This window comes from Ostrinia nubilalis, chromosome 7, assembly GCF_963855985.1.
Source record: "Ostrinia nubilalis chromosome 7, ilOstNubi1.1, whole genome shotgun sequence".
NCBI lineage: Eukaryota > Metazoa > Arthropoda > Insecta > Lepidoptera > Crambidae > Ostrinia > Ostrinia nubilalis.
In genome coordinates, this window is record NC_087094.1 from 6,917,361 (window position 1) to 6,937,547 (window position 20,187).

General features: G+C 37.6%; 2 protein-coding genes across 5 annotated transcripts in view; one reads left to right on the forward strand and one right to left on the reverse strand.

Annotated features, from left to right (window-relative positions):
* LOC135073176 (LIM domain only protein 3) overlaps positions 1–6,954 on the forward strand; it is a 98,628-nt gene extending 91,674 nt beyond the window's left edge. For all 4 annotated transcript variants that reach the window (XM_063967247.1, XM_063967246.1, XM_063967248.1 and 1 more), the window contains 2 exons: positions 2,921–3,071; positions 5,041–6,954. In XM_063967247.1, coding sequence (XP_063823317.1) covers positions 2,921–3,071; positions 5,041–5,178 — 289 coding nt within the window. In that variant the 3' untranslated portion in view covers positions 5,179–6,954. The remainder of the gene's footprint in view (positions 1–2,920; positions 3,072–5,040) is intronic.
* A 9,046-nt stretch (positions 6,955–16,000) lies between these two features.
* On the reverse strand, positions 16,001–18,301 carry LOC135073573 (uncharacterized). The gene is made up of 6 exons (XM_063967742.1): positions 18,199–18,301; positions 18,053–18,123; positions 17,435–17,665; positions 17,088–17,258; positions 16,810–16,977; positions 16,001–16,704 (listed from the first exon to the last, which is right to left on the reverse strand). The coding sequence occupies exons 1-6, from the start codon at positions 18,230–18,232 to the stop codon at positions 16,036–16,038; spliced, it is 1,344 nt and encodes a 447-aa protein (XP_063823812.1). The 5' UTR covers positions 18,233–18,301; the 3' UTR covers positions 16,001–16,035.
* Positions 18,302–20,187: the final 1,886 nt, after the last annotated feature.

Sequence of the window (20,187 nt, forward strand, 5' to 3'; positions counted from 1 at the left end):
ATATCTGATAAGGGTGGCTCTATTTCTAGTGGTTTGGAGATTTCAGTTCTGATAACTTGAGGTGACCTAGATAGGCAGGAAATGGTTTCGATTATCAAGTGAAGGTTAAATGTTTGTCTGTCAGCTTCAGATTTCATGAATGTGAGAACGGAATCGCAACGAATCGTGTGCTTTGCAACAACAAGGGTTACAAATCTAGTGACTCCATGAGTCAGTTCGCAAATATGGTTCAGTCAGATGGAATTTTATCAAAGCCTGCTATGTCCCAAGATAGTTATTTAAATTCGTTTGTCACAGCTGACAAACCTACACCTAGCTGTTTACACCTCAGTGAAGAGAGGTCTTTAATTATAATGTGGTGTACATAGAGAGAAAAAGACGTTCGTTGGGACAAAGTACGAGTTAGGTACTTCACAAGTAGGTATAGGTATCTACTTACATCGTATATATTTATCCTTTTTAACAATTGACATCAGCAATCGCACGCAGTATTTGTCCAACACACTCGTGACGGCTAAATACCGCGCAGTTCAACTATTAAATATCACGTACAAATCAATTTCCATGCCGCCAGAAATCTGAATCCAATTTGCAGGCTGTCCGATGGTGGCGGCGAGCAGATATCACGGGCGAATATCGCTAAACGGCTAAATAATTTAGTGGCAATCTGTGGCGCCCGCGGCTTCCGCGCCGACCCGCTGTGGCCCTACCGAGAGCCGCAGCTGAGGGAGAAAAGACAGACCATTTGTCATAGCTCATAGAGAAAGGACAGCCGTTTGAAGAGTTGGTGACGTATTGTGCTTTGTATCATCTTTAGGGGCAGATTTTTTAGAGCTTTTACGCTACTAGGGTTCTAACATCGCTCAAGGCTCAAGTTATAATGGTAACGAAAATCGTCCCCTTTGATAAGAGGCAAAACGGTAAAAAACTATCTATTACTACTTACTGCCATACCTACTAGCTTAAGTTGTAAGTACCTTCATAATTAACAAAACTTAGCTTTCGTAAAATGATTGCATAGTATGCTATTCGAATCCCAATTCTACTAGTAGAATGATATAATAATATTATCTAAAAAATCGTTCATCTAGACGCAAATTGTATAGAATAAGTAAAATGAAGAAACTGTTCTCACTGAGCTGTGCGTGTGCCGTCAGACGTGCGTCGCGCTGCGCCACCAGCGGAAAATTTGACGCACACGATATTTCTCAGCCGAGCCACGCTCATAACTTTGTTGTGCATGGAAATGTGGAGATCGATGTGGAAATGCCACTCGGAACGCTAGGAATTAATGAAATCACTCCGACTGGAGCTAACTGTCCCCTAGCTGCGAGACTAGAGCTGAGCTTTGTGACATTGGAGATGACTGATTTGAGGAAACGTAGAAAAAGAACTTAAATTAGGTACGTTTGATAAATCGTGTGTGGTGCTATTAAAGTTTTGATTTACTAATAGTTATAATATGTAAATTGTTAAAAGGCTTTGACTTGTCAAGTTTTAAAGCGGTAGGTTTTGATGTTATCATCGCACTGACATAGATTCAATAGAAAGGTTTGTTTGTATAATTCGTCACAAATTTTTAACGTTAAAGGAGCTGGAACTTTGTGTGTTAAAACACGTAAATAGCAATGAAAAGATAACACGTCTATCTACACAAAAGTATAGACGTTAATGATTGTGAAATCTCGAAAAGCTTGCATCTAAACGCTATTGTCTCAACGCGGAGGGGCAGTCAATAGACACGTAAACCGTCAAACTCGGCGACGCTATCGCGCGAAACAATAGCCATCCTCACAAAGCTTTACTTGCGCAGTCATTAAAATTTCGTTCTACATCTTTTCCATTACGCGGTTGCAGACAAAAAATAGCAAAATAAAAAGGACAACTCCCAAAAAACAAAAGTCGGGAACGGAGAGAACAGGAAATAAAGTTAATTAAGAGCGGCGAAATCGACTGAGTTGCGGTGGAAATTGGCCCCTTAAAAAAGAGACATTTGTAGCAGAGCTATTGCGCTTAATTTTTGTGACAAGTGAAACAAAAGAGTTGGCAGGGTGGCCGAAGCTAGGGGCGGAAGACGGGGGCTGGGGGAGATAAGGTCGCCTTATCACGGCGGGCGGCCACTGGCGACTATGCCGGCGAGTCGAAGGCGATACCTTTTGTTTTGCCACATTGAGGGATGCGCGCTCGCGTGACGTTATCGCGCCTCCTGGCTCACGCTGACCTTTCAACTCGCGATAGTAAATTTTACTTTTCAGACATTTCACTGGTTTCCTCGCCCGATTAAATCGCACCGTCGCAGATTATCAATACGGCTTGCTCACTGTAGACAGCGCACGTAAATGGGGTATAGTAATTTGATTAACGCAGAGCCGGCCTCGATGGTATAATGCGCGTGGGTTGTTAGTGCTAGTCATGAGTTCCATGAAGAATCGTTAATTGGATCTTTCTGGATCCAGCCCACTCTGTAACTGAATCAGACTTGTGCATCGGGTGTAATAGGATATTGCGTTGTCTGCATGGCCATTTAGAATTCTGTTACAATGGCGTATGAGTGACCCAATTAGCTAGAAATATGACGCATGAAATGCATTGTTATAAATATGAATTCAATATGGAGCTTACGTTAGTAATTAGGTTGGTTTTATCGCAACATTTCTATTCTTATTAGCCCACTCATTTCCCTCTTTAGTATTTCTCCATGTCAGTTTTAATTAAATATTATGGTGGATAGATGATTATGCTATGCAACAAGATACTTACTTATTAAGTTAGTTATCTTTTAAGATTGAATTCTAGTTCGGTCAAATCTAATTTCGGGCTTGTCTGTTGTTGTACTTGTAACATTATTATAATTTATGTAAGAATGGTATGTTTATTTAACCCACTTGTATGCCTCCTATAACTGGCCTAATTGTTGCAGATTCTGCGTCGGCGACCGTTTCTACCTGTGCGAGAACAAGATCCTCTGCGAGTACGACTATGAGGAGCGCCTCGTGTTCGCCAACATGGCCTACAACCCGCCTCCGCTATCGCATCTCAAGCGGCAGACCACGCACCTCCCTCCTCCACCGGTGTGTATTATTCCTAACTTGCCTTAATCCAGCCTAGGAAACTAGTTCTACTTGAGAACAAGATTCGACTACGAGGAGCGCCTCGAGTTGGCAAACATGACCTAGATCCGTAAGGCTCGCATCTGAAGCGGTAGACCATCCTTCTCCACCGCGCGCACCGGTGTGTATTATTCCTAATTTGTCTTAATCCTAGCTAAGGATAACCTGGGAAACTAGTTCTATCTGTGCGAGAATAAGGTCTAAGGTTCTTCTGCGAGTACGACTACGAGGAGCGCCTCGTGTTCGCCAACATGGCCTACAACCCGCCTCCGCTATCGCTTCTCAAGCGGCAGACCACGCACCTTCCTCCTCCACCGGTGTGTATTATTCCTAACTTGCCTTAATCCAGCCTAGGAAACTAGTTCTACTTGAGAACAAGATTCGACTACGAGGAGCGCCTCGAGTTGGCAAACATGACCTAGATCCGTAAGGCTCGCATCTGAAGCGGTAGACCATCCTTCTCCACCGCGCGCACCGGTGTGTATTATTCCTAATTTGTCTTAATCCTAGCTAAGGATAACCTGGGAAACTAGTTCTATCTGTACGAGAATAAGGTCTAAGGTTCTTCTGCGAGTACGACTACGAGGAGCGCCTCGTGTTCGCCAACATGGCCTACAACCCGCCTCCGCTATCGCTTCTCAAGCGGCAGACCACGCACCTTCCTCCTCCACCGGTATGTACTCGTATTCCCAACTTGCCTTAATTCAGCCTAGGAAACTAGTTCTACTTGAGCCACAACAAGATTATCTGCGAGTACGACTATTAGGAGCGCCTCGAGTTAGCAAACATGGCCTAGATACGTAAGGCTCGCATCTGAAGCGGTAGACCATCCTTCTCCACTGGTGTGTATTATTCCTAACTTGTCTTGATCCAGACTATGGATAACCTAAGAAACTATAGTTTCACCTGTGCGGGAGTAAGTTTCTCTACGAGTACGACTACGAGGAGCGCCTCATTTTCGCCAACATGGCCTTCCCTTATTTATTGACGTTAGTTACTAATTAAATTGTTCCGGATGTCATCCTTTTCGCAAAAATAAGAGACAGATAAACAATTCTCTAGAAATCCTCTGATTCAGATTTCATCGAATAACTAATTAGTCAGAAACAGGGATGTTATGGACATCCGTAACCGTAACCGAACTTTCAGATATCCGAAATTATGTAGGCAGTTTAATTTTTTTTTGTATAGCATTATACATGTAAAGGCATAACAGCCGAGGGTTACCTACGTGAGTGCGACAAACGTTGTAATGCCATCTAGTATCAAATTTTTTTTATTACTTTTTATTCGATGTGAAGTATGCGGCCATGAATGAACCGTGTTGGACAACTATTGCAAATTGCATTCTAAAGCACAGATATCCGTAACCGTAACCTAAACTTTCGGATATTCGAAATAAAGAAATATCCGTTACCGTAACCGGAACCGGTATATTATTATTCCTATATCCGTAACCATATCCATAACCGAAACTACATATCCATAACATCCCTAGTCAGAAAGCAATATGTATTAGGTACTTCTTAGAAGTTTAGCCCAAGGCCCCGTTTGAATATTGAAGCTTTATTTATCGCTACTTATTAGTTTTTCCCAATCGTTTGTTGTTCGATTCTGGAAATTCACAAACAAAAAGCTGGAGTATTTACAAATATCAGAGGTTACCTGGAATACAGTGGATTCCATTGAAAGAGTTGTGCAATAGTATTTACTGGAATTCACGTAATTAAGCCATGTCCTATCTATACCTATGTATATTCGATAAATAAGAAAAACCGATAGACGAAGATTTTATTGACGACCGGATTAAAAAAGCGGGAGATCGTTCTTTGTTGCGTGCCTAATAAACAGCCATAAAGCTGAATGATGAGACTGTTAAGAATAATGTTTCAAGGGATCATTGTATGCTGACAGAAACTTTCTTCCACAGACAAGCAGCGCGATGGGCGGCATGATCAACGGCTCGGGCCGCGCCGGCGACCTCAACAACAACATGTCAGGCGCTTCTCCCGCGCCCTTCGCCGCCCCCCCGCACCTCAAGCCCCTGGGTCTTTCTGCGTCCAGCTGATCTGACTATCGCGCCTGAGACGCGGCCCACCCGTACGCTAAGTACCAAAACTAAGCGTGCGCGTGGTAACTAACCGAAAACGCCATCTAGTGACGCGAACGGTCAGAAACAGACATTACGGAGACAAAGTGCTTCTGTGTAGAATAATTGCGAATGCCAAACTGTAGTTAGTTCACATTTATTATACCTACGTGGCATATCCACACTTTTGATCCAACCCTCGAGAATGTAATTAGGAAAATGTACCGTCAGCAATGAAACTAGCTTCGTGATTGTTCAAAATGCGCAAATCTAGTTCCATTACGGACCTACGTTTAGTTGTAAAATCTCATACCTTGATCTCAGAACAGGCAATTTGCTGTATAGTGTAAGAGCGATGTGCGAAGAATGGTGTTTAAAATTAAATTTCTGGTTGATGGTGTTAAGCTGGGAACACGCGCAGTGTTTTGGAAGCTGCTGAAATGGAATGTGGTCGAGAAACTGTTAAAGAAATCGAGTCAACTAGATAATGTATTTCTATGTTGTAGCATTTTTGGGCTTACATTTCTTGTGTGTCCTAAGTTTTACCGCAATCAAGGCAAGCGCGGGTTATAAGACTGCCTGATTTATTACTTTCACGAGCGATGAAATATATCCTAGTATGTAATAATAAATGTTATGTGTAAATATTATTAAGACATTCACTATTATTATCGATGTAATGTATTATAGTACAAGCATTCTTTTTAATATTTAGGACTTCTTGACACATAAAATTCGTTTTTTTTTTAAATTTAGATTTATTGTATGATTTTTATGTTGTACAAATATTTATGTGGACTACATAATGTTGTTTATTTATACCTTTTTTAATTAGAAGTCAAATTACTTATGGATTCCTAATAGTACTTATTTATCCAATTTAATCCTAAATTGATTTAACAAACTTGGATATTATAATTATACTCCATGTGTTTTTTACATTATAATTATTTTTAAACTTTTGGCTAAGCCGTTTCGAAGAAATGATATTTATTTCATACTTAAAACTCATTTGTTATTTCGTTTTGTATCTATATTGTATATTAATTGTTAAGTTTACTATAAACATTGTTATAATGTTTGTATTATTTATGTAAATAAAACTCTCACTTTAAGTAGAATATTGTATCTAATAAATATTCAATTAAATAGCGAAATGTGGATAAGTGTTTATATTCAAATAGTTCAAATTAAACTTGTATTTTTATTTCTAGTCAGTATTTTATCAAGTTGATCTACCATTTCTACTATACTGGCAAGTTTCTGTGCGACGGATTCTTAGAACTGTCATTTAAGGTTGAAACGTCAAAGTACTGACTCGAAATGAAAATTCTAATTTTCTTTAGCGATATTTGAAGGCATCCGTGTATTGTCTATTGATTTTCTATTTTTCTGCATTTATAGGTACAGTTGTCAACATGACCTTGTCGTTTAATCATGTATGTTAAATCTGAACTGTTATAATAATATGTGTATTAGAAAGGGAGTGAGCATATTGAAGATTGACCAGTATTTTCATCTGGATTAAGGACGATTATTGGGTAAAGCGATATTGGTGTATATTACAGTACATTTAACTATAATAATGATGTTACAGTGTGTCCTCTCCCTTAGATGTGTAAACTGTAATGAAACTCAGTGTCGGCTGTATCTTGGCATTCCTGTTAGCATGAAGACCACTCATTATGTCAGGTTCTCTTTTAACCAATGATAACAACCAAAGATGTAGTACATTAAAGCCTTGTTCAAAACTTATGAAGATTTTTATTTCAATATCCCATGTCTAATCTAAAACTAAATCTAAGCATAATAATTTCATAATTAGTATGAACCAAGACGGAAAAATGCGTTTTTATTTCAGAAACCTAAGAGGAAGTTAACGAACAGGGGTGTACAAAGTTCACAATATTTTTTGGACTAAATTAAATTAAAAAGCAAATATTAATTATAATATTATAAAGCAAATCACTGTAAAATAAAGCACTGCAAGATTATCAACAGAAAATATATCTTTTTTAATTAATTTTGAAGCTTAAAACTCTAAATTAAGTAAATAATTGAATTTTGTAGCAGGGTTGAACATTGGAAAGAAAAAAATAATTATAAATCTTTTGACCTTTTTGTTCCAGGAAAAACTAGTGATCTAATGAGTCCAGGGTTATAACTGAATGATTGTTACGTTATTGCCACCCTATTCAGTTATAAATCACATTTTATATGCGATAAAGTACCTATCTTAGTATCCGATTACAACAAAATGTGACAATAAAATAGTCAATGAAAGAAAAACCGCTATCATGTTTGGAGGTGAACGGAAATTTGAAAAGGTCCTCGTTGTGAGAGCACCATTATGGAGACCAGAAAGGTCGTATCGGGCATAAAATGTCGACCGCGAACACACTGATAGCACCTCAGGAGTTCACCTTGCGCCGCTCTGTGGTACCGTCGGCAGGTGAAGTCTGATAAAATTCACTTTTATTTACTATCTACAATCTGATACACCAAATATCTTTTTATTGATGGTAATTGATGGGAAAGATACTTTTATCTTTTTACCGTTTTCATTAAATTTACACTTATTTTTATTGAATTTTCTTTTTAATACCTTCTATATATATTGGTGTGTGCGTATTTGAAACACTAGTTACGCTAATGTCGAGTATTTAAAGAGTTCAAATTAGCTCACGTGATAGCTGGGAAAACTTTTAACTAAACGCCTTGTATAGTTCCACTAATGGTAAAAAGCAGTGCTCCAGTATAATTAACCTCATAGTTTCATACATAGTCGTTAATACGTTTACTTACAAGACTCATATACGACTATGCGCTACTTATTGGATTCTCACGGATCTTAATGTATGAAAGTCCACATTTGGTTTTCCCATCGGTCGTAACTTATTTTACGAGCGATTCAGGAATGAAATCGATTGTACTGTCTGCATTGTAAACCCTCACATTCACAACAACTGTTTAAGTATTTTAAAAGTTAAACACCAGTTATTAACTATTTAATTTTAATTATTATTTTACTTATTACATTAATTTTATTAAATAACATTAATTTTAACTGGTTTTCCAAAATAAATAAATAAATATTTATAAAGAAGTAGGTCAACATTAATCGCAGTCTTCTGTCTTCTACCACCATCTTTCATTGTTATCAAAGCCATGTTTAATTTCGTCAGTACATCTGCCATCACTACAACTAAAGGTTAAAGATAGAGCAACAATACTCGACACAAAACTGGAACCCGACCTTTGATATCAGCTGTCACAATATTGACATTTGACACCACTTTCTATGCTGACGCTCCGGACGTGCACAGAGGAGAAAAATCACCCCAATTTCCCACCACGGCCTCATTGTCGCGCAACTGATAGAACTGTTATCGAGGCCATCTTTAATTTCGTCTGCAAACACAGTCACAATAACAACGATTTGTGGAAATACTCAAGTGATCGTTTTCTTTCGATTTTCGCGGTTTTTGTGTATGTAATTGCAAGTAAACAAGGAATTATAAAGTTACGGTTTTGCTCATAAGTCAGTAGGTAATACCTTCCATCAAGGTGCTTTCAGGGTCGTGCGATTCTTAGAAGAGAGTTACATACAGGTATTTCTCAATCAGTGCTTTTTTAAATCTGTGGTTTGATTTGATAAACTACTGTCTACCCTACACAAACCCCCGAAGGATATTTTGTTGACAAAAGTTAGTGCCGTTAGTGGTCATTATCATGTGGTAGAAATGAAGATCCATTTTCATTGCGGACGTAAGCTAAGAAGGTTATAAGAGAGGAGCACAACAAAGATTGCTTTAACATCCAGTCAACTGCCAGCTATCTTCTTGATGACATCGGTCCATCGAGCAAGGGGTAAGTACATAGATTTATAATGTCTATTTTTAAACTATTCTATTAAAACATAGATTAATATACAATTTAGCTGTTTATGAACAGAAATTTCCCAGTGAAAGTAAGTGACAAAATTTTCTGTAAGTCTGAAGGTAGGTAAGCAAGCCTAATTACCTATACATATAAGAAATCGTAACCTATTTAAGAACCCTTATAAAGCTACATTTCTGTAAATAAATCGATGTTATAACTGCTGTATGACTTATGAGTAAACAACAGTTTATTGAACCGGTATTCAAATAGCATCAAAATAAAGGTGTGAGAGTCGCGCGAACAAACTTCACAGCCGGTCTCCTCAAGCGAGAACTACACAATGAGACGCGTGAAAAATGGCGGGCGACCGACGCGACGGGCCACAAATCAAAACTGGCAACCGTTCGGCAAAAAATGAAAATAAAAAAGAAAACAGCGTAGGAAGCCGGCGCACACCACTGATGGCTTCTTGCAATAATTTCCGTTTTCAATGAACGCGTTTTTCTTTTTCTTATCACCGCACGAACTAGGATGGTTGGGAATAAATTGAAATACAAAATTGATTGTTGACTTTTCCCGGGCGCTTTATTACTGTCACAAATAGGAAAGAGATTGAAAATTGCCTACAGACTCTGTCGGCGGATTTGATGATCGGTTATTCTCAGATAAGTTTTTTGTTGTGTGCACGATCGATTTCCTTTTTTATTATGAACAGAACCAATAGTAAAATTGCTCGATTGAGCTTCATGAGAAATTCAAATTACGTGTTTAAGATTTCGGTACAACCTTATACATATAAAGCTTTCCGTCCAGTTCCTATCTACAACTAAGCTTTCTGTTTGCCTTGAATTTAAATAGTCGAAATGCTGAAATCATGTAAGCCATTGTATGGAGAGCGGGGTTTTCTAACACAAGTTTCTACTTTTACATAAAAGAAAACCTCAAGCGAAATTTTGCAAAAATTACAAAATTTGATAGTACCGAATAAAATTGTATTTGTTAGAAAACTTAGATAATGGAATCTACATCTAGATGTGATATGCATTTTCCTAGGTATTACTACATTTAGAATTAATTGTTATTGAAATCCCAAAATATTCCTGAAAAAAAAATCAAAAACAAAAAACGGTGCCCTCTTTTAAAGCTATTTTAATAAATAGGCAAGCTATTATTTTTATGATCAACTCCCTGTTTACACTCCTTAATGCCCGGTCAGGATGAGTTAACGACAGTTGTCAGTTCTTCTATCCTCCGGCGGGGGATCCATCCAGGAAAATGACTCCTACACCCCGACCACTATTTCGAGAGCCCTGAAAAAACCCTCCTCCAACACAACCCTACAAGTTTGCTAACACGCGTCAAAACAATAAAGACCTATTTACACTGGCCACCAACACCCACGAGCCACGTATTTTTATTCGAGTTTTAATTATTAAAAGTTTTATGAACTGCTTATTTCTTTTTATGAGATTGTTGAATTAATTCCTTTTGTTTGTTAACTCTAATGACTGCAATTGCTTAAGGCAAAGTTAATTAGTAGAAAGGATATAAACAAGAGTTCTTACGGATTTCTAAATGAAGACACTGTTTGTTTTTAATTGGAAAGTAGGATTCATGAAAAGTAAACGCATCTGGGAAAACGATGTTTGTTTTTTCAACTTACATTTTTTTATTTCATTAACCTTATTGGGGATCCTTTATGTCTAGGTGAGTATTTCATTAAACCAAAGTAAATAGTCCAAAGAATATCTACTAAGATAACATTGTTAATAATTTGTAGTCCTACATACAAAAGTAAAGTCTCACGTATTAAGAACCCCTATATTTGTAGGTACACTAGTGGCCGCCCGGGACTTCACACGCGTGGATCCATTTAAACCCTTTAGGGGTTGAGTTTTGCAAAATCCCGTCTTAGTGAGCACCTACTTTCTAAAAGGAACCCCTATGCAACATTTGAGACTCCTCGCACTTGTAGATTCTGAGATTTCGTGATGAGTGAGTCAGTTAGTGACCTTTCGCTTTTACATAGATAGATTTTATGTAGGCATTCTATAAATCTCCCAAATATTTGGGTACTTTACCTGATATTCTTCCATTTTATAAGTTGCATGGTTTAACTCAATAGCAAGCAAACCGTTCACGGCGCTTGCCGCTGAGCAGCCACCAGGCGTATTTCATTTTGTTCGGACAACTTACTCCTTCTTACACCTCAAATAAATTCAAATGCAGCCTCTTTATATTCATTTCAATCGAGCGGGTATTCAAGAATCGCCGTTATCACGTCTCAAGAATATCATAAAACATTTTAAAGTTCCCAAAGAGATATTGGCATGGAATTCTCATTCCTGGATCCGCTGTAAGTAAATTTAACTTTCAGGGATGCGCTAATTTTCTAAAGTTTGAATATCGACCACCTGATGTTATCGATACTTACTAAGTTTCTCTTAAAATTTTCTCTTGGAAGATTATTACTCTACTTACTATCAATTACAAACTTACATTTTGATCTATAATTATTTTATGAATGAGTCTTAAAATTATATCTATCAATACTTTTATGTGCGAGCTTTGATGTTAACAATATTCGAACACCATGTACTTATCGTAATTATTTGGTTGTCATTGGTGCAAATCTTCAACAAAATGTCTGATTTGTAGACGACTGTACTATGAATAGTAGTACTTATTTATCAATAGAAAGTACCTATTCACAGCATTCATAACATGTGTTGATTATTGACTTATCGATAACTCCAGAGAGCGATTGCTGGACACCACTATTTTAAAATATGCATAACAGTTTTCCGATGCGCTCCCTATTCGGAATTTAAACACATCGAGTCGTATTAAGATACATTCCGATTCAGTGCACTTTGAGTTTCGGGAAGAAACCCCACTTCGCTTTTAAGATAATATCGGCGATAGATATTATTGGCATAAAGGTTAAATTAATTAAAATACCTTAACTGTAAACGTCCATTCATTTCTTTCATCAATTCTTTCTTTCATCCTATTTATTAATTCTTTTTACGCTACTAGTCCTACATTAGAGTTTTCATGAGATTAAATAAAACAAATGGTGATCAGAAAGTTTTTAGTACGCTTATCATGAAAATAATAAAATTATACATTAGATAAGTAATTCTTACATTTTACAGATTTCAATCTTTTTTGTTATTTTTATTTTATCAAGCCACACTCGTTTTATATTAGATCTGAAATTATACCAACATTAAAGTTTTTTTTGAGGATGTTCTGAGGGCGAACTATTCTTAAAACTTGTCGACTATTTCTCTGCATTTTGCCGCCCAGCATACTCAAATCTTGACGCCGAAGGTTCTTAAAACTTTTTGATATTTTAAGCGCGTCGATACGAAATCGTCGACAGCCGAAGCGAACACCGGAGGTGTTCAAAGTTGGCAACTTGCAAATTTGCTTAAGTATTTACCAGGACTTTTGTATGGCTTAGTTTATAAGCTTCATGTTATGGGTTGCTGAAGTTTTCATGCATCGTTTTTAGTTGTTTTATTGTTTTCATTATGGTAACTTGATTTATTTTTTTCTAATTTAATTTGAAGCGTTTATAGTCCAATTAAGACTCATTATTAGTTCTAGTTGAAAGTTAAATAAGTATCTAAATTATGTAACTTTTAACTAATCAGAGATTGTACGTTAATATTAGCTAGTATGGTTACTTTAAAATAAACATTATAATTAGAAAAAGCAATGCTCTAACTCAATGGCTGATAATAATTCGTCCATGCATCGTATGATTCAAGCAAGAGAACCATCAGACCAAGGAGTCGTCAAATTAGAACTTTAATATAATTATATTCTCTTATTTATACGAGTACTAAGTACTAACTTAAAACAATATTATGTACTTGATTGGAGATTAAGTTGAAACTAATTTGCCTACAAAGGCTGCCTGAACAAAATTACAGTATTATGATAAGCCCGGCCGCGCCTCCACTAATTTATAAATCTTCATATTAATTCAATGCATAAATTAAACACATTCCCCAAGATTAAAACTTTGCTACAAATTACTGGTCCGTAGACTTCCAAGTTAAGTGTACTTAACCGCGACTTGTGAAAATGTAAATTGTCCCGTCCCGTAGCGCGGGTGAAAATTTAAATTGTTACGTGTAGGGTTACCACACGTCTGGATAATGCCAAACATAGGTAGCTCATTGAATAATTGTCTGATCAAATACAACATGTAAGGGTGTAAGCTTACCTTTATGATATTTAGCAGTTTATTTACTGGACATTAACTGTGCTAGACTTTTACCTCCATCAAAGATCAGTCAGCATAAATCGTCAGACTAAACCATAGACTAAACAGTAGATTGGAGTAGGACTGTAGTATTATTATATTTAGAGTACCAAAGACAAGATTTTCTGCATTTCATTTTAAGAAATACTTATTTTGATTGATCGAATAATTGTCTACATAATTAGCTCTTTATTAATCTTAGCAGTTAGACAATCTAAGTACTTCTTACATATTCGCGCCCGATTGTATAACTATTGTGACTCTCCTATGTGGGCAGTAAAAGGGTTAAGTTTTATAAGCCTGGCAACCCTAACTTCGTCCTGTACCGTGCTGCGGCGGCCGGGGATTACCCGCCGTCACCCGATATGCTAATTGTGGTCCTACCAGCGCCGCGAATTTGTAACAGATATTATAATAGCTCTCGATAGGTAGCAGTCATAGTCCTGGCTCACTAGTAACATTACACCTGAGACTGAAGTTTATAATCTATGCTGTATTTAAAATTAAATACTAATTTACAAGTTCGAACCAATACAATCTGTCAATATTATAGAAAAAAGTTTTTACAATTTCAAATTCGAGAATGATTCTTGGAATGTCTCTTGACGTGTGTTGTTAACGATTCTGACAGTTTTTCTTGAGATCATCAGTCCATCGAGAAGTTGCTTATTCACAGCGAGAGAGCCCTATTCAAAGGTAATCTGACTGACACACTATTTGTAAAGCTGCACCTACCTTGAACAAGTCACGATAAAAATAGTCCCTCCCTCACCAGTTTTCAGAGGAAAACTATCCTCTTCACTATTTATATTTACCACAGTATTTACTTCATAAAACCCAGATCTGGCCAACATTCTTAATACCTACCATTTTTTCTTACTAACAATGCACCATCTTCACTAAACTTAAATTCCCACCGAAAGTACCCTAAGTAGCGGCGTGTACAAATATTCGCTCAATACGGTCTGGAAACTTGTTAATGCTATTAGAGCAGCGGAGGCGTTAAGCCTGCAACCTTACTTAATTGTACTTATTCGCGAAACTTTGCCATACTCACTCCGTCTTGTGTGCATCAGATGTTGCTTAAGTAAAACAGTGATTTTAAAAGACGCTTAGACTAGGCGCAGACCACCGATTTTTAGTTGGCCGGTAGTTGGGCCTGATTTTATTTTGTATGAAGAATCGGCCAAATCAAATCAGTGCAATGTGCGCACTTCCATACATGCCCATACTGATCAACTGCCCAATAAACTATCGACCGACAAAAATCGATGGTCTGCGCCTAGGCTAAAAATTGATTACTATTTTTCGATACATGCGTGCCTACACGTGCGAGTTTTAGCGGAGGGGCTGTCAGGCCCAAAGATCTCTACTCCAAAATAGATTCTAAAAGGTCTCTAGATTCCTAAGTGAATCAGGGGGTTAGTAACAGATTCCACTAAGGCTGAGTTGCACTAGCTAACTTTAACAGTAACTCTAACGATAACCCGTGTTTTTTGTTGTATGGATTTTGGCAGACTTGACGTTTGTCAAAGCTAAAATAAGATGGTGCAACCCAGCCTGTGTTATATCATATGTTATAGCCTGACCAGGAACATAAAAACCCTGGCATAGAGGCGCGTCAATTGCATTTGATAGTGCAACACTGAGTACAGTCGTACCTGTGTTAAATTAATAGGCTAACTTTATGTATCAGGATTCTGGATTACGGGCTAATTTGATATTTTCATAAATTAACGAAAAAATATTATTATAGGTAACCTGGTTTAAATAAATTAAATGAAACCATCAATCGAGTTAGTAGGATTTATTTTATTATTCGTCAATAATCAAATTCAGAACTTGAATATTCAACTGCAATGTCTGCTCATGAACGCTTCAAACTCGGTACTTCTTTCCCAATTCCATAAAATTCAACACTTAGAAAGTGACAAAAAACTTTAAAATAGGTAGTTGAAACAAACCACAGCTAATTTTCATAGTGGACTGTACTATACGATAAACATGTCAGTCAATTTGACAACCTTTGTCGGAAACATTATTCAATAAAAATATTGTCCGAACCCTTAGTATTTCTCTTCGACAAATACTTTAACACATTGTGAACCACTTTTCTTTCACGACTATAAAAATATTTTAGCAATTTAATTCACAAAATCAATTGCGCACATTTAAAATAAAGTTTGTTTACACTTTGACAGCAATAGACTGACATGCAAGGTGACATGTCAATAAAGTTTTCAGTTACTGTTGCCATTAAAAGAAATTAGTACCATTAGTTTTCCGCAACATGGCGAGGGTTTTTATGTTCCTGTGGGTCTAGACAAAGTGCAAATTATAATCGCAAACCAGTCGAAAAGTGGTCGAAAAGCCCCTTTTTTGTATGGAGTTTTGACGGATTCGATTTTCGATTCGATCAAAAAGTGCGTTTTGTCTAGGGGGGCTGGTCAGGCTATAGGTAACTTATCTACTGGCAAAGTTGCACCACCTAACTTTAACGGTAATTATAACGATAACCGGTGTTTTTGCGTGGAGTTCGACCGATTTTTGTCTTGTCGTTTATTAAAGTTAAAGTAGGATGGTGCAACTCAGCCTTAATCATTACCTATCTATGAATTGGAACAAATTAAACCATTACTATTCTTTCAAACAACTGTTTATTTTCAAATAAAAAATTACATCAAGCTAGCCAAAATGAACAGACTAAATACACTTTGGAATAAGCACAAGTTTCTCTCAGCAGCGCCGCTCCGCTTCGCTTTTACCTTTACGTCCTGGCGCTGAGCTTCCACGCTGGTCTTTCTTTCAATTTTATTTTCTTCCTCTTCAAAACCTTTCATACGTTCTGGATATTTCTCTTTAGGCCATGAGACCTCCTCTGTTTCTTCGCTCGTAGTCGACGTTGAAGGTTCACTAGTAGTAGTCGTCGTTGTTGTTGTGACTATAGTAGTAGTAGCTGTGGTAGTAGTAGTATCTACCGTTATTCTCTTTAGAGTCGCAGCTGTCAGTGTAGGCGACTGTGTAGAAACTTCATCATCGTAAGTGTTCTCTGAAGAAGTATGAACAGGGATTGTTATTTCTTCGGTCACCGTCGTTACTTCTGCCGAGACTAAGTTCATTACAGCTGGGGTCGTTGGCTCGTCTACGATTGGGTCGTCTTTGTTGATGAGCATGCACATGTTTCCACAGTTCTCTTCGTTGCATTTGTCTTCGATGCCGCACGTGATGAAATTGTCTCGAGTGGACAGCAGTTGGTAGAGATGTGGTTGCTTGCAGTTATTTTCGATGTACGTCTGGATTCCTGCAACTTCGTTCTCGCAAACCAGAGGGCCCCCGCTGTTTCCCTGTAGATAGAAAAATAAAAGAAATTGAGCATAAATTACTAGTGACAAAAATTTAAATAATAACTTTGGTAACTTAAATCGAATTGTGGATTTTTTTTAACTTACTTGGCAAAACTCAGGATCGTAAACTGCATTTTTGTTTTCATCGCTATCATTGGCGCACAGCATGGTTGCCTCAGAGAAGTGCTGGCCACAGTTTTCGATGGAGGCTGGTAGTGGGTCAACGTAGAGTTGCATTAGAAGCTTCTCTTCAGTGGAGTTGCTATATCTTTTCTGGAAAGAAATACAAATTATGTTTCCAATGAAATCAATATGTGATAATGACCGCCAATAAAATCCCAATCAGTGAAAGTGACAATACTAAAGTACTAAAATACACTTACAGCAAACACTAAGATAAAGCAGGTGCTGCTGACATCGACAGGCTTCGAGCGTATGGTGGCGATGGCCACGGCGGTGGTCACATTGAAAGGCAACAATGTCTTCAGCAGGCTGATGTCGTCTTGCCACCACTGTGTCGCGCTGTGGTTGTGTGGTCGAACGATTTGTATCACCTAGAAGACATAAAAACTTAAAACATTTTTGTAATTTTAATCTTATTTCCACTTTACCTTTACCAAACTACTTAGCCCAGCATACACACAATATAAAACGCACAAAGTTAATTATATTTGCAACAAAAAGTGACAAAATTGAAAATACAATAAACTAATCAATATCTTAAACTAACCTCTCTCTCTTGCTCATCTTCGTCTTCATTCAAAGTGAAGTTAGCGTCAATGGACACTGTGCCAAGCCTCGCCATCAAAGTCTTGCGGGGGAAGCCGAGTGGGACCCCGTTTACCACCATGGACCCCACGGTCGATGAGACCAGCCATTCTGGCTTGACTAACACGGCCCCGCGGAGGAACCGCTCGCCTGTTGCTTCTACCACGTTCTCGTCAGGATAGTATAGGAAGGCCTAGGACAATAAACAAACGTCTTATTAGCTTATTTATCCTAAATTAATTTATGAAAATAAAAGGAACTTTAACTCTAATAGATCAAAGACTGATAAGTAGCATTAGTACTACTCAAGCGTGCGTATGGTGGTTACATAGGCTAAAATAACTTTGAATCACAGAAACAAAGTTAGTTTGTCGACTACAAACTTCACGAAATATCTGCTTTTCTCGTTCACTCGCAATCGACTAAATATTTTTAACATAGTACCTATGAGCAGTTCAGGACAGTCTTGTCAGCTATAGATGTAAGAAATCTGTCAATGATCTTTCAATGAGGGGAATCCCCAAGCTTCACACACAGATACAGAACTTCTCGTGCACATTATGACGATACGTAGACTTACCATGAAGGGATAAACGCCCCTCTTGATATCATGTTCACCTTCCGACAATGCACCGTCACTCAATAGTAAAACTGAAATACAATGATAGACTCAGAAATATTTTGATAATGCGCAAATTAAATTATTTTTATTAAATTGTAACTTACCAAAACACAATGCTAAAAGAAGTCTACTTTTCATATTTTCAAGAAAACAACAATAAAATAATTAGAAAATTATCTGAGTGACGTGCCAGTTTACTATCTCTTCTGTCAGGCTAAATTTCAAAAGAAGAATGTCTTAAAAATTTCTTCATATAAACCACATTTTTAAAAGGAGGTGGATGCATAATCGTGCTAACTCTTTGGCAGAAAAAATAAGGAAAGAAGTGCCATCACTCTTTACCTCTCGTAAAAGGTGAATTAGTCGAGTCACGTCCCTTTATTTTTCTCCGCTATCTCTGACAAAGTTGCACTGGTTCGGGCTAAACGCATTAATCAGAATCGCATCCAAGCCGAGACGTATTATCCTCAATAAAGCGAAAAGAATGACTTCGCGAATTTTAAACGCGTGTTCCGCCGATAACGACAGGGATAAATCCGGGAAACACCTAATTATTCATGTAAGGGGATCAGAGTTTGTGATAATACGCCCGGAGCGCCGACTTTTGAAAATATGCGAAGTGTATAAAAGTCGTTTATTTTAAATACGGACGGGAACACGATTTGGGCGGGCGGCTGGCCACGAGACTTGCGTCTTTGCTGTTTAAAATCAGATGAATGAATAATATATGGAGTGGACTAAATTTTCTTTCGGTTCGAAGTATTTTGTTGATATAGCGAAGCTAGTGATAAAATATAGTTCAGTTAGTCATCTAGTATTTAAAATAGATCCAATTGTACAGTAAAATGGGTGCAGTAAAGCAGCCAAACATACTTCTTTTTCTCATATCTCAAAACGGAACTTGATACAATGTTGTTCTACATTGTCTTCTTCATCTCTGATTAGGTGCCTTAAAGCCACAGGCCTTAGGTTGCAGCCGCATAATGATTACTATGTAACATTTACGATTAGTGTTCAGCACCTCTCGAAAGAACACTAACGTCGTGATAGCCCACAAATGAGAGGAGAGATTGTATCCAAACCGCTGATGCGGCGACCTCAGAACGACTTGCTCAGACAGCTAACCCGGCCAGTTTAATAAGACCCTTCTATTACTCCGCGAACTCCAAAAAGACGTACAAAGGTTGGGGTGCCAAAGATCCACAAGCTCTGGCCTTAACATAACGACTCGAATGAACGAGCTACGTGTTTTGGCGGCTTCCCGCAATTGCTTTATACTTCCTATGAGTAGCCTCTACAGCACCAGATACTCGATTAAAAGTGGAAATTTTTAAGCTTTCGCCTACTTTTTTACATCCATTTTATGAGTTTATTATGGACGGGCCATTGAGCCTTTTATGGCTATCGGTTACGGCGCCCGATTTTATGTTTTGTCAGACAATATAGAGTGACACTGGCTAGGTCGTTGGAAAACAATCAAACGGTATTCATAGGGATATAAAACGCCAGTAGTTAATTTTATGCAGTGCGTAAACAAATGTACAACAGTTCGTATTATTTATAGGAAAACTTTCATAAATGTAAAGCCAACGCTAACAATAAAATGCTGATTTATTTTTACAATATCATTCGTTTCTTCTCGTTATTTTAAACACAAAGAATTAAATATCACATAAAAAGTATTCTATTCTCAAAAACACGAGTTAACCTGTAAATGCTGCATCAACGAGGTTTGCAGGCTCGTAGCGGGCGGGCCGTAGCAAGTTAACCCGCCAGTGCCCCCGGGGCCTATCGCGCCGGAATGGTAATGGGGCAGCTATGCCATTCAAATTTTATTTTATCGCGCACCTAATATGAACATTGGCTGCTCAGCGCCCGGCCTTTAGATACCGCTGCGGAACTCAGCTGGAATTAGCGAGTTGTAATGTCTGATAGCTTTGTTTTGGTTAGTTTTAGATTCTATTCAGTTATTTTATGGGTTTTATGGTTGTAGCAGTAGTAGTAATTAAAGACTACAGATTTTGATAAGTATGTTTATGTTTAAGTCTATTCTTACACCTTGTAATTTCAAGAACACGTTAATTAAATATTTT

Coding starts and splice junctions, on each gene's coding strand:
- LOC135073573 (XM_063967742.1), bottom strand. CDS start 18,232: ATGAAAAGTAGACTTCTTTTAGCATTGTGTTTTG. Junction 17,666..18,052: donor GGGGCGTTTATCCCTTCATG/GTAAGTCTACGT, acceptor TTATTGTCCTAG/GCCTTCCTATACTATCCTGA. Junction 17,259..17,434: donor AAGATGAGCAAGAGAGAGAG/GTTAGTTTAAGA, acceptor TATGTCTTCTAG/GTGATACAAATCGTTCGACC.